The 20084-nt window shown below is 33.4% G+C and overlaps 1 protein-coding gene, 1 long non-coding RNA gene and 1 other non-coding gene across 7 annotated transcripts; 1 reads left to right on the top strand and 2 right to left on the bottom strand.

Annotated features, from left to right (window-relative positions):
- The first annotated feature begins 1433 nt into the window (after positions 1-1433).
- Positions 1434-10827, top strand: LOC110787898 (uncharacterized). Of its 5 annotated transcripts, none has more exons than XR_008932310.1 (6): positions 1434-1690; positions 4473-4584; positions 5727-5823; positions 7159-7216; positions 7721-7770; positions 10185-10827. It is a non-coding gene; the product is annotated as an uncharacterized lncRNA (long non-coding RNA). The 5 variants fall into 5 exon arrangements; XR_008932312.1 differs by having other exon boundaries at positions 1444-1690; positions 4473-4898; XR_008932311.1 differs by having other exon boundaries at positions 1440-1690; positions 4473-5823.
- On the bottom strand, positions 1465-1536 carry TRNAH-GUG (transfer RNA histidin (anticodon GUG)). The gene has a single exon. It is a non-coding gene; the product is annotated as a tRNA-His (tRNA).
- Positions 10828-14167: 3340 nt separating the features above from the next.
- On the bottom strand, positions 14168-18625 carry LOC110787896 (cytochrome P450 734A1). The gene is made up of 5 exons (XM_021992536.2): positions 18247-18625; positions 17233-17456; positions 16654-16895; positions 15994-16459; positions 14168-14938 (listed from the first exon to the last, which is right to left on the bottom strand). Exons 1-5 carry the CDS (start codon positions 18545-18547, stop codon positions 14513-14515), a joined length of 1659 nt encoding a protein of 552 aa, XP_021848228.1. The 5' UTR covers positions 18548-18625; the 3' UTR covers positions 14168-14512.
- Between the last annotated feature and the right edge of the window lie 1459 nt (positions 18626-20084).

The raw sequence follows: 20084 nt of genomic DNA on the forward strand, positions 1-20084 counted from the left end.
GGGTTACGGTTTCTTTCCTTTTTCCTTCTCTTCTTTTGGGGAGTTAGAGAAAGGGGCTGTTTCGTTGCTGAAGCGGGTCCAGACGTACTCCAGGGCTCAAGACATAGGGGCACGGGCAGCTGCCCACATTTTCAGCAGGATCGGGTTCGCCATAGCTAGAGGAGTAGGGGCCCAGATTGTATCTCGGCTCCCTACCAACTTCTTGTAGTTTACTTGATCTTTGTAGCTTGTTAAGCTTGTAACGTTTTGGTGGTTTCCCATAATACTTGAAAATAGTAATTGAGAAGTAGCTAACCAATGGAGCAACAAATAGCTGGAAATTGTATAGTTTAGAAAGCTTATGCGGCATTTCATGATAGCTAACCATTGGAGTTGCTCGTACCTAGCCCTTTAGATAAGTGAAACTTTTCACGGGAAAAATACTTCAATAAATTTGTATTTACATGTGTACAACAGGTCATGAGTTTGAATCTCCTCTTCCTCGTCAATATATACTCCCTTTGTGGCTCATTCTTAAAGAAAATAAATACGATGTATGACAACACTTCAGTATTTTTTATGTTTTCCATTTCTATCTCCAACCCCAAATAATAACAAGAGGTTCATGCACGAATTTATAATCATGTACTCCCTCCTACTCGCACCGTTTTGACTGGACACGCTTGTCGATGCGCAACTTTGACCACCAATGTCTCTAACTACATATTATAAAAACTTATAACAATATTAATATTTTGAAAATATATATTAAGATGAAGCCAACAATATATTATATACTACTCCCTCCGTCTCTTTTTGTTTTTTACATTTGGTATTTTTCACGCGTTTTAACGATTAATTAATTTGCATCGAGATTTCTCAATTTTTTTATTTAAACAAGATAAATTACATTTATTTATAATGTTTTCACTTTTATCAAAATTCTGATATTGGGAAATGAGAAAAGTTAATGACCCAATGAATTTAATTGGTTAAAATAATAATTGGACACAAATTTTGATAAAATACTAAGTCATTTATGTGATAATATAAAAGGAAATGTAAAGAACATTTTAAAATACCCAAAAAGGAAAACGTAAAGAACAAAAAGAGACGGAGGGAGTAACATTTATTTTCATATACTATAAATAAAATAGGGTCAAAGTAAATAGTGTAAAAAGTCAAAACGGTGCGAGTATTTAGTAATTACTCCCTCCATTTCTTTTTGTTTGAACTTTTGCACGTTTATTAACGTATAATAAAGATTCTTTGCTTTTTTATTGAAAAAAAAATAAACCCAAGTAAAATATCAATCTACTAATCATTACAACAACCAATAAGATTGTTTTATTTATCAAAATAAACCAATAATGGAAAAACACAAAGATTGTAACTTAACATACTTCGGAAATTGCAAAAAAAAAAATTAGACCAATTAAAATTAAAAGTTAGCACAAAAAATAATATTATAATAAGTTTATAATATGTGGCTGCTGGGATTCGAGCCCAGGTCTCCACGGCCACAACGTGGAATTCTTACCACTAAACTACAGCCACTTTGTTGTCAACTTTTATTCATAAATTTTAAATAGTCGTAAAAGATAAAGGTATTTTACCGCCTATCGCGGATTTTAAGACAGAAGAAAAAGGGAGTACAAAAAAATTTCGAAATTCCCAGAAAAATTCGAAGAATTCACTGCAAATTTCTGAGGTATGATTCTTCTGTATTTTCGCCTTGTATCTGTTTATAGTTCTTCGATTGATTTTGTTTTCTATTTCAATTTCATAGTATTGAAGTTACTAATTTGATCCTCGGTTTGTCAGATTTTGTAATGATTTTGCTCTTTGTAAGTCAAGCGCGTAGTTTAATTTCATTGCTGCTATTGTTTTGTTGTTGCGTTTCTTTAACGTAATTGAGAACAAAAATTGGAGCTTGGAATGAATTTCTGTTTGATTTTGGTTGAGTTTTAATTTTATTTAGTTGATTGGGTTCTGAAGAAATTGGGGAGAGCATTGATTATATGACTGAACTTAAATATGGGAGTATTGGGGATACGAGGGTTTAAAAAAGTTGCAATCGTTCGTATAGAAATGTGAATTAGTAACCTAAAGAAGCTTAGGGTTCTGTCATTTGTGTGAATTTTGTATGGAAAATAAGCTTATATTCCCCCCTCTATTTATAGAATTGTGCTGTTGGGAGTTGAATAAGTATGGAGAACCATAGTAGTCAAAATTAGAGAAAAAAAATACTCCCTCCGTTTCAAAATGATACTCACACTTGCAATTAGCACGAAAATTATTATAGTTAAACGTAGAATGAAGAATTGGGAGTGGGTAGATAGAAAGGAAGTAAGAGGCAGTGTTGGAAAAGAGAAAAAAATTGATGGGAGGGGGCGGGGAAATGAGAAAAGGAAGTGTAAGATGGAAGCTTGAAGTTCTTTTTGGGTTGCCTAATTTTAGAAAGTGGAATGTTCATCTTGGAGCAGAAAGATTTAGTTTTATTGGAATTATGACTTGAAACTTCAGAGCTATATGATGAAGTTGTGGATTTTTTATGTATAGCAGTATGCCAGCATAGGGGGTAATAAGAGGAAATCTGCACTTCTCTTTCTAAACCCTCCCTTTCCTTTTGATGTGATGTGATGTGATGTGATTAGACTGATTAGCCTTTAGGACAAGAGTTAATACGTTCCTGCCATCGCATATTGGGAATCCCGGGAAAGTGGTGCCTCAAATGTTTGTGGAATAATTAGTTATGGTGTCATTGGCTGCACCTTGCAACTCTAAATGATGTGGTGATTCTTGATAATGACCAGTTAAGATTTATGGGTTTGATTTGGGCTTTTATTCATCACTCTCCCACTTAAATTGGAAAACTTCAATTTATTTGCTATGTACAAAAAGAGATTGCATGTTTTTGCAAAAGAAGAAAGTGGATTAGTTACTGTTAGACGGCGATGTTATTGAACAAAGACAAAGGAGAATGTTACACTGCACTAAGAAGCAACTAGCAAGTTTCGAGTATTGTAAAATACTTTCTATCCAGGTACTATCCATTGTGAGGACTTGGGTGGGTTTTTCTGCAATTTCATGAATGAAAAAATATACTTAACATCTTCTGGAACTTGCAGACTGTGGACACAATGTCTTTGATTTATGGTTTTATTCATTTTGGACTACCCTTAATTTAGTTTGCTTGGCATAGTCGCTGCTTAGTGTTGTTCTTAAATGTACAGGTTGTACGCATTCTCTTTTCTGTGGAAGTATTTTAATGGGTTAGCTTAAGATTTTATCCATTTCCACTTTGGAATATGATAATCCTGGTAGAGTATCCACCCTCTCATAGATTTCGTTCATCGCACTTGTGAGCTTGTCATGATTTTCTAAATAGGTCAAATGTTTTGTGTAAGTGTGAAGTTTGATGAACAACAAGCTTCAGAACACTTATCTTGGTTGTTGCATCAGGAGACTTCTATGTGTAACAACAACCTAGCCAACTACTCTATTATATATTTGTAACCCATAAACTGTGCAGCTATTAGAAGAGGTATGTTAGAAATTAGTTAGAAACTCAGAGTTTGCTGGAGACGTGTATACGGAGTTTACAATGACGGTTGTATGACTAGTATCAAAATATACATTTACAATGCATGACATTCGTATTGTTCATCTTTAGTTTTTTCTGTCTCTCATAAGATGCACTGTAACATAGCATTTGGATTAGAGCTAGGATGACAACTCTGACTACAAATTTTTCAGTTCTTTATTGTTTGATCGGTTGATACAGTTAACCAATTATCAAGCTTTCACCATCTTGCAACTAGAACTTTGCTCCCTTGACTTTATGCCAAATAGAGGTTGTATTTTTTAGAGTGTGATGCGGGTTGAATGTTGATTGGTGTTGTGGCTGTAGCTACTCTAGGTGCGGGCATGCTTACCTGAAATTAAGAGTGTGTGGGTGTACCGGATATTTATGACTTCCATTAAGGAGTCCTGAAGTGCATGCTATTTTGACAACAATACTTCTAAGCCTGTGGATTTGGGGGCAAAAGAGGGTAACATATGGATCTAAGCCATGATAGCCTACAAACAATCAATAAAAGAGGGAATCTGGAGCCCATTTAACACTTATCAGGAGTTTCTGAGATAGCCTGACTTTTGTGCTGCTGATTTATGGATTTTCTGACTGCCAAAGGTGGCTAATTTTGCTGTCTTGCTGTTTATGTATATGCATTATAGACCTAAATTTGTATTGATTGCATCGAAGAAGTTTTTTTTAGACAAAGTGGCAGCCACTTTCTTCCATTGATTACATTGTAAAAGTTCTTTTAGACAAAGTCACAAAGCCACTTTCTTCAATTGATTGCATTGTAGAAGTCTAATATTAGACATAGCCGATATCTTGTACCCGACATTTCTTCTAGACAAGCACTTTTTTAAAAAAAAAAAAAAAAAATTTGGTATAGATTAAGATGGTGTTTATTCATGAGCAGATGTATCTGGTGGCAATTGTTGCAAAGGCGAGAACATTTGCTTTGGGAAAGCATTTGTGTGGACGTTAGCTTTGGGAAGGCTTGGGACAACTGATGTGCTCCAAAAACAGAGGTCAGAAGGCTTGAGTTCTTAGCACAATTTATAGCGAGTGTTGTTCACTGTGTAAATGGCTTGTTACCTTTGGAGATGACTCTTTGCGGTGTATAAAGAGGATTAGGTTTGTCCGTTGTATATACAAGAGTGGTTACGAAATTTTTATAAGGTGTTGGTAAGTGGAAAAGAGATGAAGATGCCTTGGCGAAATGCTATTCTGGCAGCTCTGTGGAAATTATGGCTGGGACGAAATGCCCATATTTTTTCTGGAGTCCAACATGAATTATTATGGGACAACTTAATCCTGTTAGCGTCTTTATGGGCCATGGTAGGTGAGGTTTTAAAAGATTATTCAATCAGGGGATACAGAGGAATTGGGCTAATGTGTAAATTTGTTTATGTTTTCTTTATGAGGACACCTTGTCGTCATGCCGTGCTCTTTCAACTGATTCAACAATTTCTTATTTAAAAAAATAATAAGATTAAGATGACAAAATCGGCTCATAACATAGCTTCCAATGGTGTTTTTCTGTTGTCATATGCTTATTTTCTTCTGGGGTTTAGATTGTGTTTGAAAGTTCAGGAACTCTGGAGATCATGCTAGAGATTGCTATTTTTTTTTTATTGCGGCTGTATTTCAAAATCTGAGAAACATGAAGCAGAATTTGTCTCAAATTATATTGGTTAGGTTCTTTGAAGAGAGAGTTTGATGACGTTAACTGGATTCCTTGTGATGATGTTTACTGGATTTTTGTTAGACACTTAGACTTAAAGCGGAGACGCACATAATTCTTGGTTGCATTTTTTAAGGGAAAATATATATGATGTTTACTAGACTTTAAAGGGATACATGTGGTAACTATATTTATCAGACTTCATATACTTCTAATGGGCCAGAGAGACAGAAATTATATATGGCTGGTTATTGGAGTCTACTTGGAGATGAAGTGTTCAATATATTATCTACTTAAACTTTTGTTGTTCATGGAACTTATCTTATCTTGAAACTGTATGCCACTGCTTAAAGGTCTTCTAAGTGCATCATGAATTGTTTGTAAGAAGCTTTATTTTCAGATAGCATATTATGAACATCCCTCTCTGGATCACCTGTCGTAGTCAAATGTGAATGTGAACTCTTCTATTTATTATTTTATGGTCAGATTGCTAAGACGAGACATAAGTTTACTGGTGACTTTTTCTTCAATGGAAAAGGGATAAGATGGGACAGGCTTGGAGCAGTAGTTTCCTCAGAAGAGGGTTAGTGCTATTAATTGTTGAATGATGTGATTTTCAGCGTACTGTTTTGTATTGAATAGTTTATCAGGATTTATAAAGTGCATACAGTTAGTTAAATTTTTGCTTTCATAATGAAGTCAGGATCTTCTGGTCTTTTTCTGTATGTTCTGAAACTTTTATGGGCTCTTTGCAAGTGGCCAAAAAGGAAATGATTAGTTAGTAAATAAGTTTTGGTTACTTGCCATTATGGGCAGCCGAATAGGCTAATTCATCTTGATTAATGTTGAGGGCCAAAAGAGTTCTTTCATAATTTGCCGAGCTTGTCAACAACAACTTGATTTCCTTTTTTGCAACTTTGGTTAGGATTGTATTATGTCAAAGATCCACGTTATCATCTTCTAGTATTTCATTCGTCTCCTTTTGCTTGGATTTCATCTCCTGCCTTTGATCTAGCTTTTGTCTAGATTGAATGAGTTAAGATCTCAAGGTATACTTTCAGTTTTATCTTATGATGATGCACCTAGATTATCTTATATACATTCCAAGTCACAGTTTCTCCTCCACTTCAACTACCTATATTGGCATATTTTTAGGGATGAAATGAATAACTTTTTGCTTGTGGTGGCAGAATCACGGATCATTTGTGTATTCCACATTCATCAAATGCTTGAGATATAGACTGAGTAGCTAATATACCGACTGTTGCACAATGAGTAAATAGGATTGTATAACGGGGGGTTCACCTGTGATAACACCCATTTATCAGATAGAAGTATGGCATTGGTCACATGAGAGAGAGATTCCCTTTAAGTTACTAGCAACAGGCAAGTCAAGAAGACGACAAATGAAATGTGCATCGGACTTAAAGATAAAGAAGCCATAAAGGAATTGTTTCCTTGTTGTTTAGTTGAAACTTGACGTTCTATTAGAAAACTTTTGGGCAAATTATTGTATAGTTTTATCAGTTAAACATGACAATCCTTGGTGACGCAAAAAAGTATTGGCACATTTGTTAATGATAGAAGACTAGGGGACCTGTTAGGCTATTACTATATTAGTTTAAGTTTAATTAATTATCATTTTTCTGGTTGTTAGTTGAAATGTCTGTTAGAAGTGTTGCTGCTGTTCCAATATATGCTGCTCTGCACTGGAGTTCATCATGCTTTGCCTGTTCATGTATGGTATTATACTGCAATGATTGGGGCTTAAGTAGATACCCCAATATACTATTTTTAAACAAATATCATATGCCTGGCCACGCATACGTGCAGAGATCATGCTTTTTTAAAATGAAAATATGTTACTAGTTATTTAGACTTGGTTTTGTCATACTATAATGTTCTTCGTTGTTTACAGCTAATGATGGTGATAATGTCACGGAGACATCTTGTACAATGCTGCGATCTTAATGGAAGTAAGTTTCAAGCACTAAGGTTTCATATACATAAGTTTACTGATAAAATTCCAAAGTCTTTGTATTTTTTTAGGAAAGATCCTGTCATTTTTAGAATATAATAGCAGCTACTACCGTCTACCGGCCCTTCTGAGATTGGTGCTGCTATACAGATTTTAAAGAAAAGACAGGTGACAACCAATCATAGGAAGAGAATTAGAAATGCCCGACAAAGTGGCTTAATTTAAGGATAGACAAAGCCAGTTAAATTGCTTTGGCCTTAGGTTACCATAGGAGACAATGTTTCTTAAAGTAATAAGATTTAAACGGAAAGGTCTTCATACAGCCATGGATTTAAGGGATTTACTAGGGATTTGTGGATGTGTCTAATTGGTAAATGAGCTAATGAGCTGGATACCTCCGAGAAGAATGTACAATATTTTTAGTTATGGAGTATTATTTAATTAAGTAGCTGCTTTGTCTTTTATTTGTTTTCTAATAATATGATTTCTTATAATTTTGCAGATGCCACAAGAAGTGTTCCTTTGTTTCTGGACTTTCAAGTAACATGAGAGGTTATATTTCTGCTCCTAACATTTAATGTATGCGTGTGTTTGGTGAATTTTGTTAAAATTGTTAGCACCTGTATTCCTGCACAAATACTGAAAGAAAAACTCAGTTTGATGTTTTTTGTCCTTTTCGGAATATCAAATGTATTGAGATGTTAAATTTTGGGACTTGCGGAGGGAGTTGTGGAACAAGTTTACCGCATAGAAGTTATAACACTCATTGCAGTATTAATAAACCGAGTAAAACAGTATAATCCCACAAAAGAATGAAAAAGCCCCCCAAGAGTAAACAGATTTAAGTAGTATCCTTGAGGCTATTTATGTGAAGTTTAAATGCAAAGAGTTGCATTCATGATGCTAAACGAGGATTCGTAGTGATGATAGATTTAGCAGTTACCTATGTTAGAAGAGAAAGGAAACAGATAAACTTCCAAATGTTGGGTTTTGCAGAGGTGATATGTGGTTGAAAGGAAATTATTTAAATTGAATGATATTAATGTTTGCCTTCCCAAGTTCATTGCATGAGTATGCCTACTGTCATGTCAGAAAGAATAAGAAGGTGCTTTGGGTTTGAAGATTAGGATAGTTCTTCGGAATCCAGCTGAAAGCTGGCATATGCTAATATCTTGGTTGATGTTGTAGCATAGGTTACATGACATTTAATGTTAAATCAACTTATTAGATATCAGCAAACAAAGGGATAAGAACACCCTGCTGCTTGTTTTTGACACACTTGAACATTAAAAGACTTTTTTAGACTGGTTTAATGTCATCAATACTACATTCGATAGTTCCTCTTTAGTACATAGCAAAAACTTTGTGTAAGACCTTATTCAGTAACTTTTTCCTCCCATATTTGTAGTCATTGTTGATGACAACTTTATTGTGATACTGAGTTCAGAAGATGCACGTTTCTTGCTTAACTGACGTTGATTAATACTTTAAATTGGTAAAGATAAGATATACTCCGCATGCAGCTAGGAGTTGGGTTAGGAAATTGAATAAGTAGGGATTAGGAGCTAATTAGACATAATGCTTGTATTTCATTAAATGTTTATTGAAAATTTTGCAATCTCTTTAGAAGTAGGACAGATAGTAGATCTCTTAGCCACATGACATTTGGGGACCATCAATTAGTAATCTGTTCTAACAGCTTCATGAGGACAATAGAATAATCAATAAAGAAGAAACCTCGTGGTCCCATGAGGGCATATAGTTGGTAGATTTGGCTATCTTGCCAGGTAATGTCAAGTTCACTGTGAAAACAGAATGATGGAAGAAGAACTGGATGAATGAATGAAGACTCATTTATAGTGAGCTTCCTCCATTTAGTCTTAATGGGAAATGTTTGTTTGTTGCAGACTTTCTGGGTTGTAGTTGTACCTCCTTTGATGGGTCTATATGTATATATATTGAGTCAGCTCTAGGCTGTAGTTTGAAGTAATAAAGGACCATGTTAACTGGTTATACTGCAGTTAGAGTTGCTATGTGGTCCTTAATAGGGAATTATGACGAAGTAACGGAAGATATACTATGGGGAGAGTGAGATGCCAATTTCATTGGTTAGGTCGGATGTGGGGGTGGTGTAATTTTGGTTCCGGTAATTTTGTAGGTCCGGATTTTTTATGTTCATAACCAAAATTTTCAATTTCGGAGTTTTAACCCATTCTGTTGATCTTTGTTTTAAAGATATGATAACTTTAGACATTAGATGCATTATGATAATACACATAAGATGAATGTTCATGCTTATGAATGATTCATTTTATAATAAAAGTATACATTGATAGACTTAATGTGTCATTAATGGATTGATTACATCAAGACACATATTAGGAAAAGTAATCGAGTAAACTATACTGGAGGTCCCTAAACTTTGGCAAAAGGAGCAGTTAAGTCCCTCAAGTTTCAAAAGGAGCATTTTAGTCCCTCAAAATGGATGGAATCAGCTACTTTTGTTAACACCGTTTCATTTTCCGTTAAGTTCAATAAAATAATAATAAAACCGCTTTAAAGAAAAGGAAAATTAATTTACATGTGTATAAATAAATGAAAACAGCTGATTTTAATTATGACTTAGCTTTTTCAACTTACTTAGCTTTTTCATATGGCTTTTTCTCCATTTACACGTTTCACCCTTTATATTCCCTTTTCTAGGTTTTTCCACAACTCTTCCTAATCAAATCGAATTTAGTGAGTAACCCAAGCAAATTTACTCTAAATTTTCAGCAATTATCGTCATAAACTTCAGCTAATTGTTGTTCTTCCACAACTCTAAAGTTTCAAATTCTCTTCTCCCAGATGTCTGCTATTACCACTAGTTCTTCTTCTACCTTTTTCTCTCTCTTTCTCTCTCCTCTTTTATTATGGGATACTGTTGAAAGTGATCTTTGAAGGTGCACGATTATTGTGATCTCAAGCTCAAGTTGATAGATGATTGATGGTGATCATGATGAGGATCAACGATGATGCAGAGTAGCAGTGAAGAAACCAATCAACCATGGGATTTTTCCCTACTTGCAGCCACGAAATACCGAAGAAGAAGAGGAGTAAACTAAGATGGTTCGAGACTTTGAGTAAGAATTAAGAGGCGGAGGAAATTAAACCCCCTTTCAGGAAATCAGCCAAGAGGTGTCCAGAGCTTGGCTAAGCCCACTCAGAGGCTCCGATTGAAAATTCGGAGTCGGGCCCTGTTGTTAAGGAACATCCAGCAAGGTGCTTTGTTTTTGTGGTTGTGAGTATTGGTTCTCGATCGATCGATCGACTTGCTGATTAAACATGAGATTGAAGATGATGACGATGCATGGAGTTTATGGGTTTGAGCTCGGATGAATTTTACCGGAAATGTAAGTTACTTGGGTGTGCACACAAGGTGTTTGATAAATTGTCTATGAGAAATGTTGTTGATTAACCTATGCTTGTTGGGTGTGTTAATTTGGGGGATTTGATTAGTAGGAAGCGTTGATCCTTTATTTTATTTTATTAAGTGTTGAATAATTTGGGTACAAATGGCTTTGTTAAATACTTTGAACTGCTAGTTTTTTGTAAAAAGCTAACTTAAAAGGGTTTCCCTTTATTTAATTATTGTTAATATGTAAAAGTAACTGTTATTTTGTCCTTTTCTGCCTTTTATATTAATTTGCCTTTATTTTTAATTCATTTAACAGACGTTAGTAACAGAAGTCAAAAAGCAGCGGTTTCCATCCATTTTGAGGGACCTAAATGCTCCTTTTGAAACTTGAGGGACCTAACTGCTCCTTTTGGCAAAGTTTAGGGACCTCCAGACCTATTTACTCAAAAGTAATCTATACTAATATTTTAAAACACAATGATTTTTTTTGCCACGTGTCATTTTCTTACTTTTATATGTTTTTCCTTTTTTTTTTAATTGTTCTATTTACCCTTGAAGTTCTATTTTTTAAAAAAAAATAAAATAAAAATCATGCATGACTCGCCATGTACTTTTAATTAATTTTCATATAAATAACATCTTAAATTCTTAATTCTTCAATGGTGGAATAATTGATTAGTTCACGACCCTTTTAATTTTTATATAGCATACACTGCACAATTATGTAGATTTAATAAAATATATAACCCGTGCATTGCACGGGCTAAAAACTAGCTGGTCTAAAAGTCACGTTAATTACAGTCAAATTATTAGAACAATACATATGTGACAGTGTCTTTTGCCATTTAACCCTTAAGCCGAATGACATTTGTATTGGTTTGGATATTTTTTTGGATTTCAAAGCCAGAAAAGAACGGATGTGCTCTCTGGCCTCTGTAATATATGATTAGTTCAAGATCTTTCCTCCAGATTGCACCTTGTTAGAAGGGTAATCAACTAAACTCTTGATGTAATATATGATTTAAATGCTTTAAAAGTAGGGAAAGGCGTTCAACTTCCGAAAGAAACATCACACTTTCTATGGTGTGACTGTTTATCTGCTTTATCTTCATCGGATTAAGCGATTTAAGAATGGCATGGTTGTATCAAAAGCTCCAATCTTTGGCATGCACCATGTTTATATGTGCTAATCTTGTTTATCATTGTACTTAACATTATAGTAGTTTTAACTAATAAGAAATGGGGACAACTAGCACTTTGTTGTTTTTGAAGCTCTAGATCACTATCTTGAATTGTACAATATGGAAACCCTGGCATTGTTGCTCCAAAACTAGCTGAACCTACCACTTTGTATTGTGCTTTGTGTCATTTTTTTTTGTTTATTTACTTGCTCATTTATCAATATATGCATTTTTGGTTTACTGCAGTTCTTTTTGTTTATATATGCTTTATATCGAAACTGTAAATTTATTTCTCAAGAAATTCTTTCCTGTTTTTTTATTGATGTATTATTGTCATGCTGTGGATTCATATTTTAAAACTTTCGCTTATAGTTTGTGCAAGTTTAACTGTGTTGTACGGAGTATAAAATTTTCTGAATGAACTTTATACTATTATACTGTCATGCATCCTAGCTTTAACATATGAACTCAAATCTTAATTCACGGTCTTTTTAACTGAAATTCTTCAGGTATGCATTGATCAGTTAAAACGTTATGCAGATACAAGATGATTTTCAATACAACAGTTGCATAACGACAGCTAATAATATTGGTTGAAAGGTAATTATTTGCATCACATAATAAAGTATGTTAGTTTAATGGTTAAGATTATCTGATAGAAGGTTTTGCTGATGAAACCTCTATTTTTGGATTAGCTTTCTTAATCTCTTGTTAATTTTTTGTCTGCCCACCATCCATTAAGAGAGAGATAGGGACAGGAAGGTTCACATTGATATTTCCTAAAGTAAGTACTTAATTTATGAGTTTAATATGAATAATGTTACAATCATGTGCTCATTTGACTAACTGATGTTCATAATATTACTATATTTTTCAGACATTATCAGATAACAATAAAATTGTGTAACCTACTTTTCTGTCTCGATAATAATTATTTTATTTTAAAAAAAAATCCCATAGTTTACTGAGAGATTCATGCCCCTTGCATACAATTTGAAGGCACCAAATTAGTTAACAATCTGCAACCCCTTGCACATTGTGTAAAGTCAATCAATCCCATTTTTGTGTTTAGTTTTTGTTGCATTCATGTTGTTTTGGATGTCGCGTTCCGAAAACAGTATTAGATGATGATTAGTTGCGTAATTTCATGTTATATTAAATTGAATTTTGTTAATAATTTTTAATGACAAGGCTAAAATTAGTTTATCTGATCATTCTGGCATGATAAGCTGGCCTCATTACTGATGTTCCCTTCCCCCTGTATGTGCAGTTAGGCTTTCCGCGTTAAAGAATCAGCTTCTTCCTACTACCACTACTACAGTACTACTGCAACTCTGCAAGTAGACCTGTCAAAAAGCAACCCGACCCGAACCCGACCTAAATATACTGGGTCTTGAACATGATTTTGTGACCCACAACTCGATTTTATCCGAATCCGAGCAACCTGCAAGTAAAGGGGCAAAATCCGACCGAACCCATTTTAACCCGATCGATTGAAAATTATTGGATTTATAATGAGATTATGAGGAATTTTAAGCATAGTAAAATGGTTATTTTTACTTTTGTTGTGTGTAATATGATTTAAATTTGAATTATACGCCATTTTATGATTGAATTTGACTAAATATAAACTTGTGTAGGAAAATTTGTTCATTTGTGTTCGTATTTTGTATACTTATTACCTAAACTAATAAAAATATAATGTTGTTTTAAAATCTCTCAACCCGTTGGGTAAACCCGAACCCGAATGTTCTGGGTCTTGATCATGCATTTGTAAACCCGAACCCGGAAATGACCGACTTGATTAAATCCGAACCCGAAAATAATTTTTTACAACCCGACCCGATCGACCCGTTTGACAGGTCTAGCTACAAGTCTACACCGCCAACATTATTTTGTCAATTAATTCTATTTTCAAAGATTTTGCACGTACAAGATATACAATAAATTTATTGTACAGCAGAATAATTTTTACCAAGTTTTTTTGGAACTTTTATCATATTTTGATTAACTTTTATCCTGTTTTTTCTAACTTGTATGGTTAGGCTTTCCGCGTTAAAGAACTACTACTGGTCTACTACTGCCTACATTATTTTGTCAATTCTATTATTCTTTTGGTTATCAGTGATGTATTATTGTCACATTCTTATTTATGTTACTGATTATGAGCGTTGACATTTACAAAATTATTATTCTCTTCTAATAAATAGAGTTTCATGATTTTGTTCATGTTCACTTGTCTTCTTTCTGCTTCATGCACCAAATTACAAAGAGCGGTGATGTAATCGTGCAGACGGGATTTGATTCGAGATCTTCACGCACCAAAAAAAAGTACCCCGTATGTGAAATAGACAAATAGTATGTCCGACTATTAATGGAACGGAGAGAATGTGTATAACATGAACAATTTTATCATATATTACAAGGTGTCAGTCAGGAGCAAATGTATACAAATATATACTTTAATTTACAATGAGTGACACAATATGCTAACTATATATATAAAAAATAAATAAAAGAAAGATTTCTAAGTCCTATTTCTAATATTTTTCACATACGGGTTAGTGAAATGGCAAAAAAGTTAAGCAAACCATCAAAACAACCAAATTAAAAAAGGAATGAAAAAATGTTAAAGAAGGGGAGAAAAAAATTTATTTTGTAGGGTTTTTTTGTATGTAGGACTCAAAATATGTGGGTTAGGGTCGGATCTTGGATCCTACAAGCTACGAAATATAATCGGAGCTCCGAATTGAGGATATAGGAGCATTAAAACGGTTGGTGCATGCTTATAATTGGGTGACATTTCTAAGGTGAACTTTTGTAAGATCATGGCTATTGCTAATTTGGCTTGTAACAATGCTAGGTTTTGGCCAATACATTGGCGTCCCCCGAGCCCGAATGGTATGAAGGCGGTCGGGTGGGTAGCAGCCCGAGACACGCCTTGAGAGAAACGGGTCGGGTTGAATTCTGATGCATCCGGGCCCCATATTGCCGGATCGTGATGGACGGCTAAGATTGGGACTAGGAGCTCGGTTTCTTCTTTAATGTTAAGGCCTCCAAGGTCCGCTTCGGTTTTGGCCCGTCGGATCGTTGCTACCACGGGTGGGTACAGCCTTAGGACTTCGTATATGATCATTGTTAACTGCATGGATTAATGATAATGTCAATTAATTTATTTTGTGAGATAAAAAAAGAAAAGAAAATTTAGAAGATTTTTGGAAATGTTATTTTTTCTAGCAATCTTTAACTCAATTAAAAACAAAATGATGCCAGTAGTACTGTGCTAATACAGTAAATAATGGTAAAAGTTTGTGACATTGTTATTTTTTCAGCTAAGATATATAATGGCCTTTAAAAAAATGTACCGAGTATGTAGGAAAATAAGTTGATAATCATAAAAATAAAATAAAATAAAAGGAGTACTTAAGTACTTCGTATTTCTCTGGTGCGAAAAAATAAAAATGGAAAATTCTTTTATAGGTAATTTAAAATAATACTCGTTTACTTTAATAAGTATTGATCTTTTACGACGTCGTTACTATTTCAAGTATATCAATATATCATCAAGCAAACTACGTACGAAGTAGTATATCCGAACTACTACATGTTAAAGTTTTTATTATAATTAATTTAGTTCTATAAGAAGTATAAATTTTTTTTGTTAAAATTTGCTACTCGTTATAATTAAAGAGATATTTGTTTTACTCCGTACTATGTTGCTCTTTACTAATAAAGACATTTTTCATTAAAAATAAAAACGTTATGGTGAGTTTCTACTCATAATAAAGATCTAATATTTATGACAAAAAATCTACTTTCATTTATAAATTGACTCATTTTCCTATGAAAATTGCTTGTATTTCAATCCTTTTAAGTACGGAGTAATATTTTAGATACGAGTTAACTTTTATAGACTATTAAAATACCGATCCTACTCTTATCTACGGACTGTCCTTTTTATTTTGTTTTTTTTGTAAATAATGAAAAAAATCAGTTTCCATCTTGAATTGTCATAAAAAAAACTGAAACTAAAAATAAAAATAAAAATAAAAATAAAAATTCCATGTTGAATAAATTAATTAAATTTCCTTCTGAAATGAGACAAGAATGCATGATATATGCCAAAAAGAAAAGAGAAAAAAGAGTGGCATATTTTAGGGAGAAGGAAGAGTGAGGAGGGAGCACTTAGTCACTTACCGTCTTTAGATTAGAAACATCATCTTTGGTAGGGATATCACGTGCTCCACACACCCTCATAACTTCCTCACGTGCCAATTGCTGCCATTGAGGGTGCATTGCTAAGAGTATACTTGTCCATATCATCAAATTTGAAGTTGTATGTTTCCCAGCAAAGAAGAAGCTCTTACACTCTTCTACTATGTCTTTTTCTCTTATATTCATCATCATTTTCTTATTACTATTACTATTACTATTACTATTACTATTATTACTGGTGTTTATGCTCGCTTGTATTAGTATCTCTAACAAATCTTTATGACATTCTTTTTCCCCGACTTTCTCTTCCTCTTCCTCTTCCTCTTCCTCTTCCTTTCCTCGCCGTCTTAGAATACTCTCTTTCCTCTCACTAATCAACTTCATTAATAACCCTTCAATCTCTCTGTCTAGTTTCCACGTCGTTCTGTTCCTCTTCGTTGGCAGGAATCTGCAGCCAAAGAAAAAAGGACAAGAACAAAGCGCGTGAATAATTATTATTATTCATTTTAAATAATAATTTAAGCGTGCTTGGTTGAGAGTAGTACAACTTTACTGCACAACTGCTGCTGCTGCTGCTGCAACAGTAGCAGCAGCACCAGCAGAATGTGCTGGTGAGTACGGAGTAACATTAAGATAACATACCCGTGTCCGGGGAAGAAAACCTTTTGAAAGGACTCAGCGGCAAAGACGATTTGTTTAGCTTGTAATTGGTAGATCTTCTTGCCATCATCATAGCTACTCCCAAAGATAGTCCTTGTAATAACCTCTTCTGTCAAATTTTGAAACCAGTCTGAGACTTCAAGTTCAACTTTCCCTGAATTTGACATCAAGGACCACTTGTCTAACATATGGCCCACACTCTTTCCCATTATGGGTATCATCAACTGCACCCACATTTTCCAAATTTTAAACCCATGAGTTGTAATTCAACATCATAATATGGGTTGTAATAAATATAATTCCTGTAATGTATTCGAATATAATTTCATCATCGTTATATTCATTATTGTGAAACTTTTTTTAAACCCATGAGTTGTAATTCAAGATCATATGGGTTGTAATAAATATGACTCCTGTAAGGTATACGTATATAATTTCATCATTGTTATATTCATTACTATGAAACTTTTTTTTGGAAAAAAAAATCTTGTTACAACTATATAATTCTATCATCATGTTTTCCATAATTTTTTGTTCTTGTTAAAAGAAAATGTGACTTACTTTGAGATTTTCGAGGTGGAAGATGGGTGAAATGGTCTTTCTACGATGAGCCCATACGTCACCTTTAAGAGATACAAGACCATGACCTTCAAGTTTTTTAACAAGAGGATGAGACTCATATTTTTCATAGAATTCTGACTTGGTGGAGTATATTTCTCTTATTTGACCCGGATCCGCTATTGTTAGCCTCGGGGTTGGCCCGAACCAAATAAGGTACGTTGCACCTGTCAATAAATTTCCAATAAAAAATTAATTTTCATAATTAACAAAATTATGGTGCAATTATTATTAATTATGGTGTACTAATCCTTTTCTAAAAGAAATTAAGCATAGGAGAAATTTTTGTTTGATGATCATGAATATTTGATGAGAAAAGCTAGTTGGCAAATTTGGAAACATGAATTGAGGAGAGAGAAAGAATAATGTTATATGTGATTTATGATGGTGGTGACTAGTGAGAGGGTGGAAAGAAGACAGCTCAAAAAAATAGTTCTTATGTAATACATCCAAAATATGATTCATGTTCCCTCCGTCTTTAAAAGATTACTCCATTGTGACTGATGTAAAAACGGGGATGTTTTTTTCAAAAAAACAAAAAACAAATGGGGTGTAAATGTAGAAGAAGATGGACAAAAAAGATTGTGTACAAAAATGGGAGCAAACAAAAAAAGGAAAAGAAATTGAAAAAAAAGTTGATGCAATAATTGGAAATTCCACATATACTTCATCAGATCCTTCCATCCTTTCAAATCAAAAGTATAATCAATTTTTTGGCATCTTTTGATATTTGAAAAGAAAGGTTTGTTTTCTTCCTTGGCCTTGTCCACTTGACAAAAACCATGACAAGAAGGGTGAATGGTGATCATACATCACAAACACACAAGTTTTGCCCTTAGGGCGAGATTAAGGGGACTCAGATTGTACGCAATCTTTCTGTAATCTGTCACAAACCGTTGTTTTACGGAACAAATCGTGAATGAATGAATGAATTGAAATATGGAATGAATGGTTTACCATAAATTTTCTTCCATTGGTGGTAGAAAGGAAGGACTCTAGGAAGGATATTATGGGAAAGAGTCATAGGTTGAGAAGAAGCTTTGAGCATCATTTCAACCAATTCTTTCATATTACCAATGAAGAAATTATAAGGAGGGCCTTTAATTCCTTGATTTGAGTAATGCTTTGCAATTTTCCTTGGCTTCCACCATAGTTGTACAACTAGCTTTGTTACAATTGCTATTGCTATCAACACTACCACATTTACCCATATACCCTTCATCATCATCATTTTCTTGCCTTCTTGATCATGATCCATTTTTATAAACTATATGATTTGTTTTAGAGAGAGAGAGACAAGAGAGAGAAAAGAGAAGAGAGAAAAGGAATGAAAGGTAGGAAGAAGAAATGTTTTTCTGTTTGTTTTATATAGAGGGCCGCCATTAGAGTCAACTTGTGAGGGCAATTTTTGTAATTTTGAGGGAAAATATTAAATTTGAAAGTGTAAAGACAAAAGTAGCCCTTGTCTTAGTTGGGTTTTTGATAGTAGTCATTCCATAAATTATGCACATCTCTTTTCGTTGCGTGTTAGTAATTTAGTTATTTAATTTGCATTGCATTGCATTGGTTGCCGTATGGATATTATAAATAAATAATCCACGTCGCATAAGATTTCTCCACTATAATAAATACTATGGAGTAGTACTAATTGTTATATGTCTGTTTATTTCAACTTATTTTAACTTGTTTTAGAAAAAAATAATTTCATATGATTTTAGATTATTTTAGACAAAATACATTCTCATAACTTTGGCGAAAACAAGTTATGTTTAGACAATTTAACACACAAATAAGTTATTTACAATAAAGTTAAGTATTTTTAAGCAAAAAATAAGTTCAAAAAAAGTTAAATAAATCAATTTCAGTCAAAATTAGATGAACCAAGTTTATTAAATTGCTCGCGTTCTACATGTTTTTAGTGAAAAAATTGGAAGCACACTAAATTTGTGCCTACAAATCATGTCAAAGGTATGGTAAGGAAAGGATGATGACCAACAACTACGCGCATCCATCAAAGGCAGAATTGGAGGGCACAAAAGTAAATAATAATAATACAAAAATGGAAAATTAGAGAAAGTAAAAAAAGCATGGTCTTAATAAGATTTGTTGTAATAATTAATGAACTAAAAGCCTAAAAGAGAGTCAGCAATTTTACATATTAAAATATTAATATGGTACTTTTATGTGGAAAATATAGAATTTGAAAAAAAAGAAGTCAAGAACACATGAATTACCACTAATATTTGACCAATGTGTAAATGTTTTAATGGTTTTGCGTATCTTCTTTGATTCTACTCTTGTTTGATAATATGTATTTAAGAGAAAGATCGACTTTAATTGGAATTAAAGTATCATTACTCTTAAATGCTATTAAGGTTACAAAATCTTCATTAATTTGGTTTTCTTACTTTATTTTTATGATTTTCTCTCCGACAATTTTTGTGTAAGACCGTCTTACCAGAAAGACCACTTTCACTGTTTAACTAATTGGTTTCATTGCTTAACTAATTAGTTTCAATGTGTAACTAATTAGTTTCAGTGTGTAACTAATTAATTTCAGTGTTTAACTAATTGATTGTAATACTATACTAATTAGTTATAATGTTTAACTAATTGATTCCATTACTTAACTTATATGACACCAATGAGGTCTTTTTTTATAAGACCGTCTTATATAAAAGTTTGTATTTTCTCTTATGATATTTCCATTGATATTGATCCAAGATTTGTAATAATGGAAAAGATCGAAATCAAGATAGATACTTGTAAATTTTTTGGTTTTTCCTAAGGTGATT

The sequence above is a fragment of the Spinacia oleracea genome, chromosome 4, assembly GCF_020520425.1.
Source record: "Spinacia oleracea cultivar Varoflay chromosome 4, BTI_SOV_V1, whole genome shotgun sequence".
In the NCBI taxonomy this organism is placed as follows: Eukaryota; Viridiplantae; Streptophyta; class Magnoliopsida; order Caryophyllales; family Amaranthaceae; genus Spinacia; species Spinacia oleracea.

Excerpts from the sequence above, each read along its gene's own strand:
- LOC110787896 (XM_021992536.2), bottom strand. The coding sequence starts at position 18,547 with ATGGATCATGATCAAGAAGGCAAGAAAATGATGATGATGAAGGGTATA. Across the intron at positions 17,457-18,246 it reads CCAATGGAAGAAAATTTATG|GTGCAACGTACCTTATTTGG; the intron begins GTAAACCATTCA and ends ATTTATTGACAG. Across the intron at positions 14,939-15,993 it reads ATGTTTCTAATCTAAAGACG|TTAACAATGATCATATACGA; the intron begins GTAAGTGACTAA and ends TAATCCATGCAG.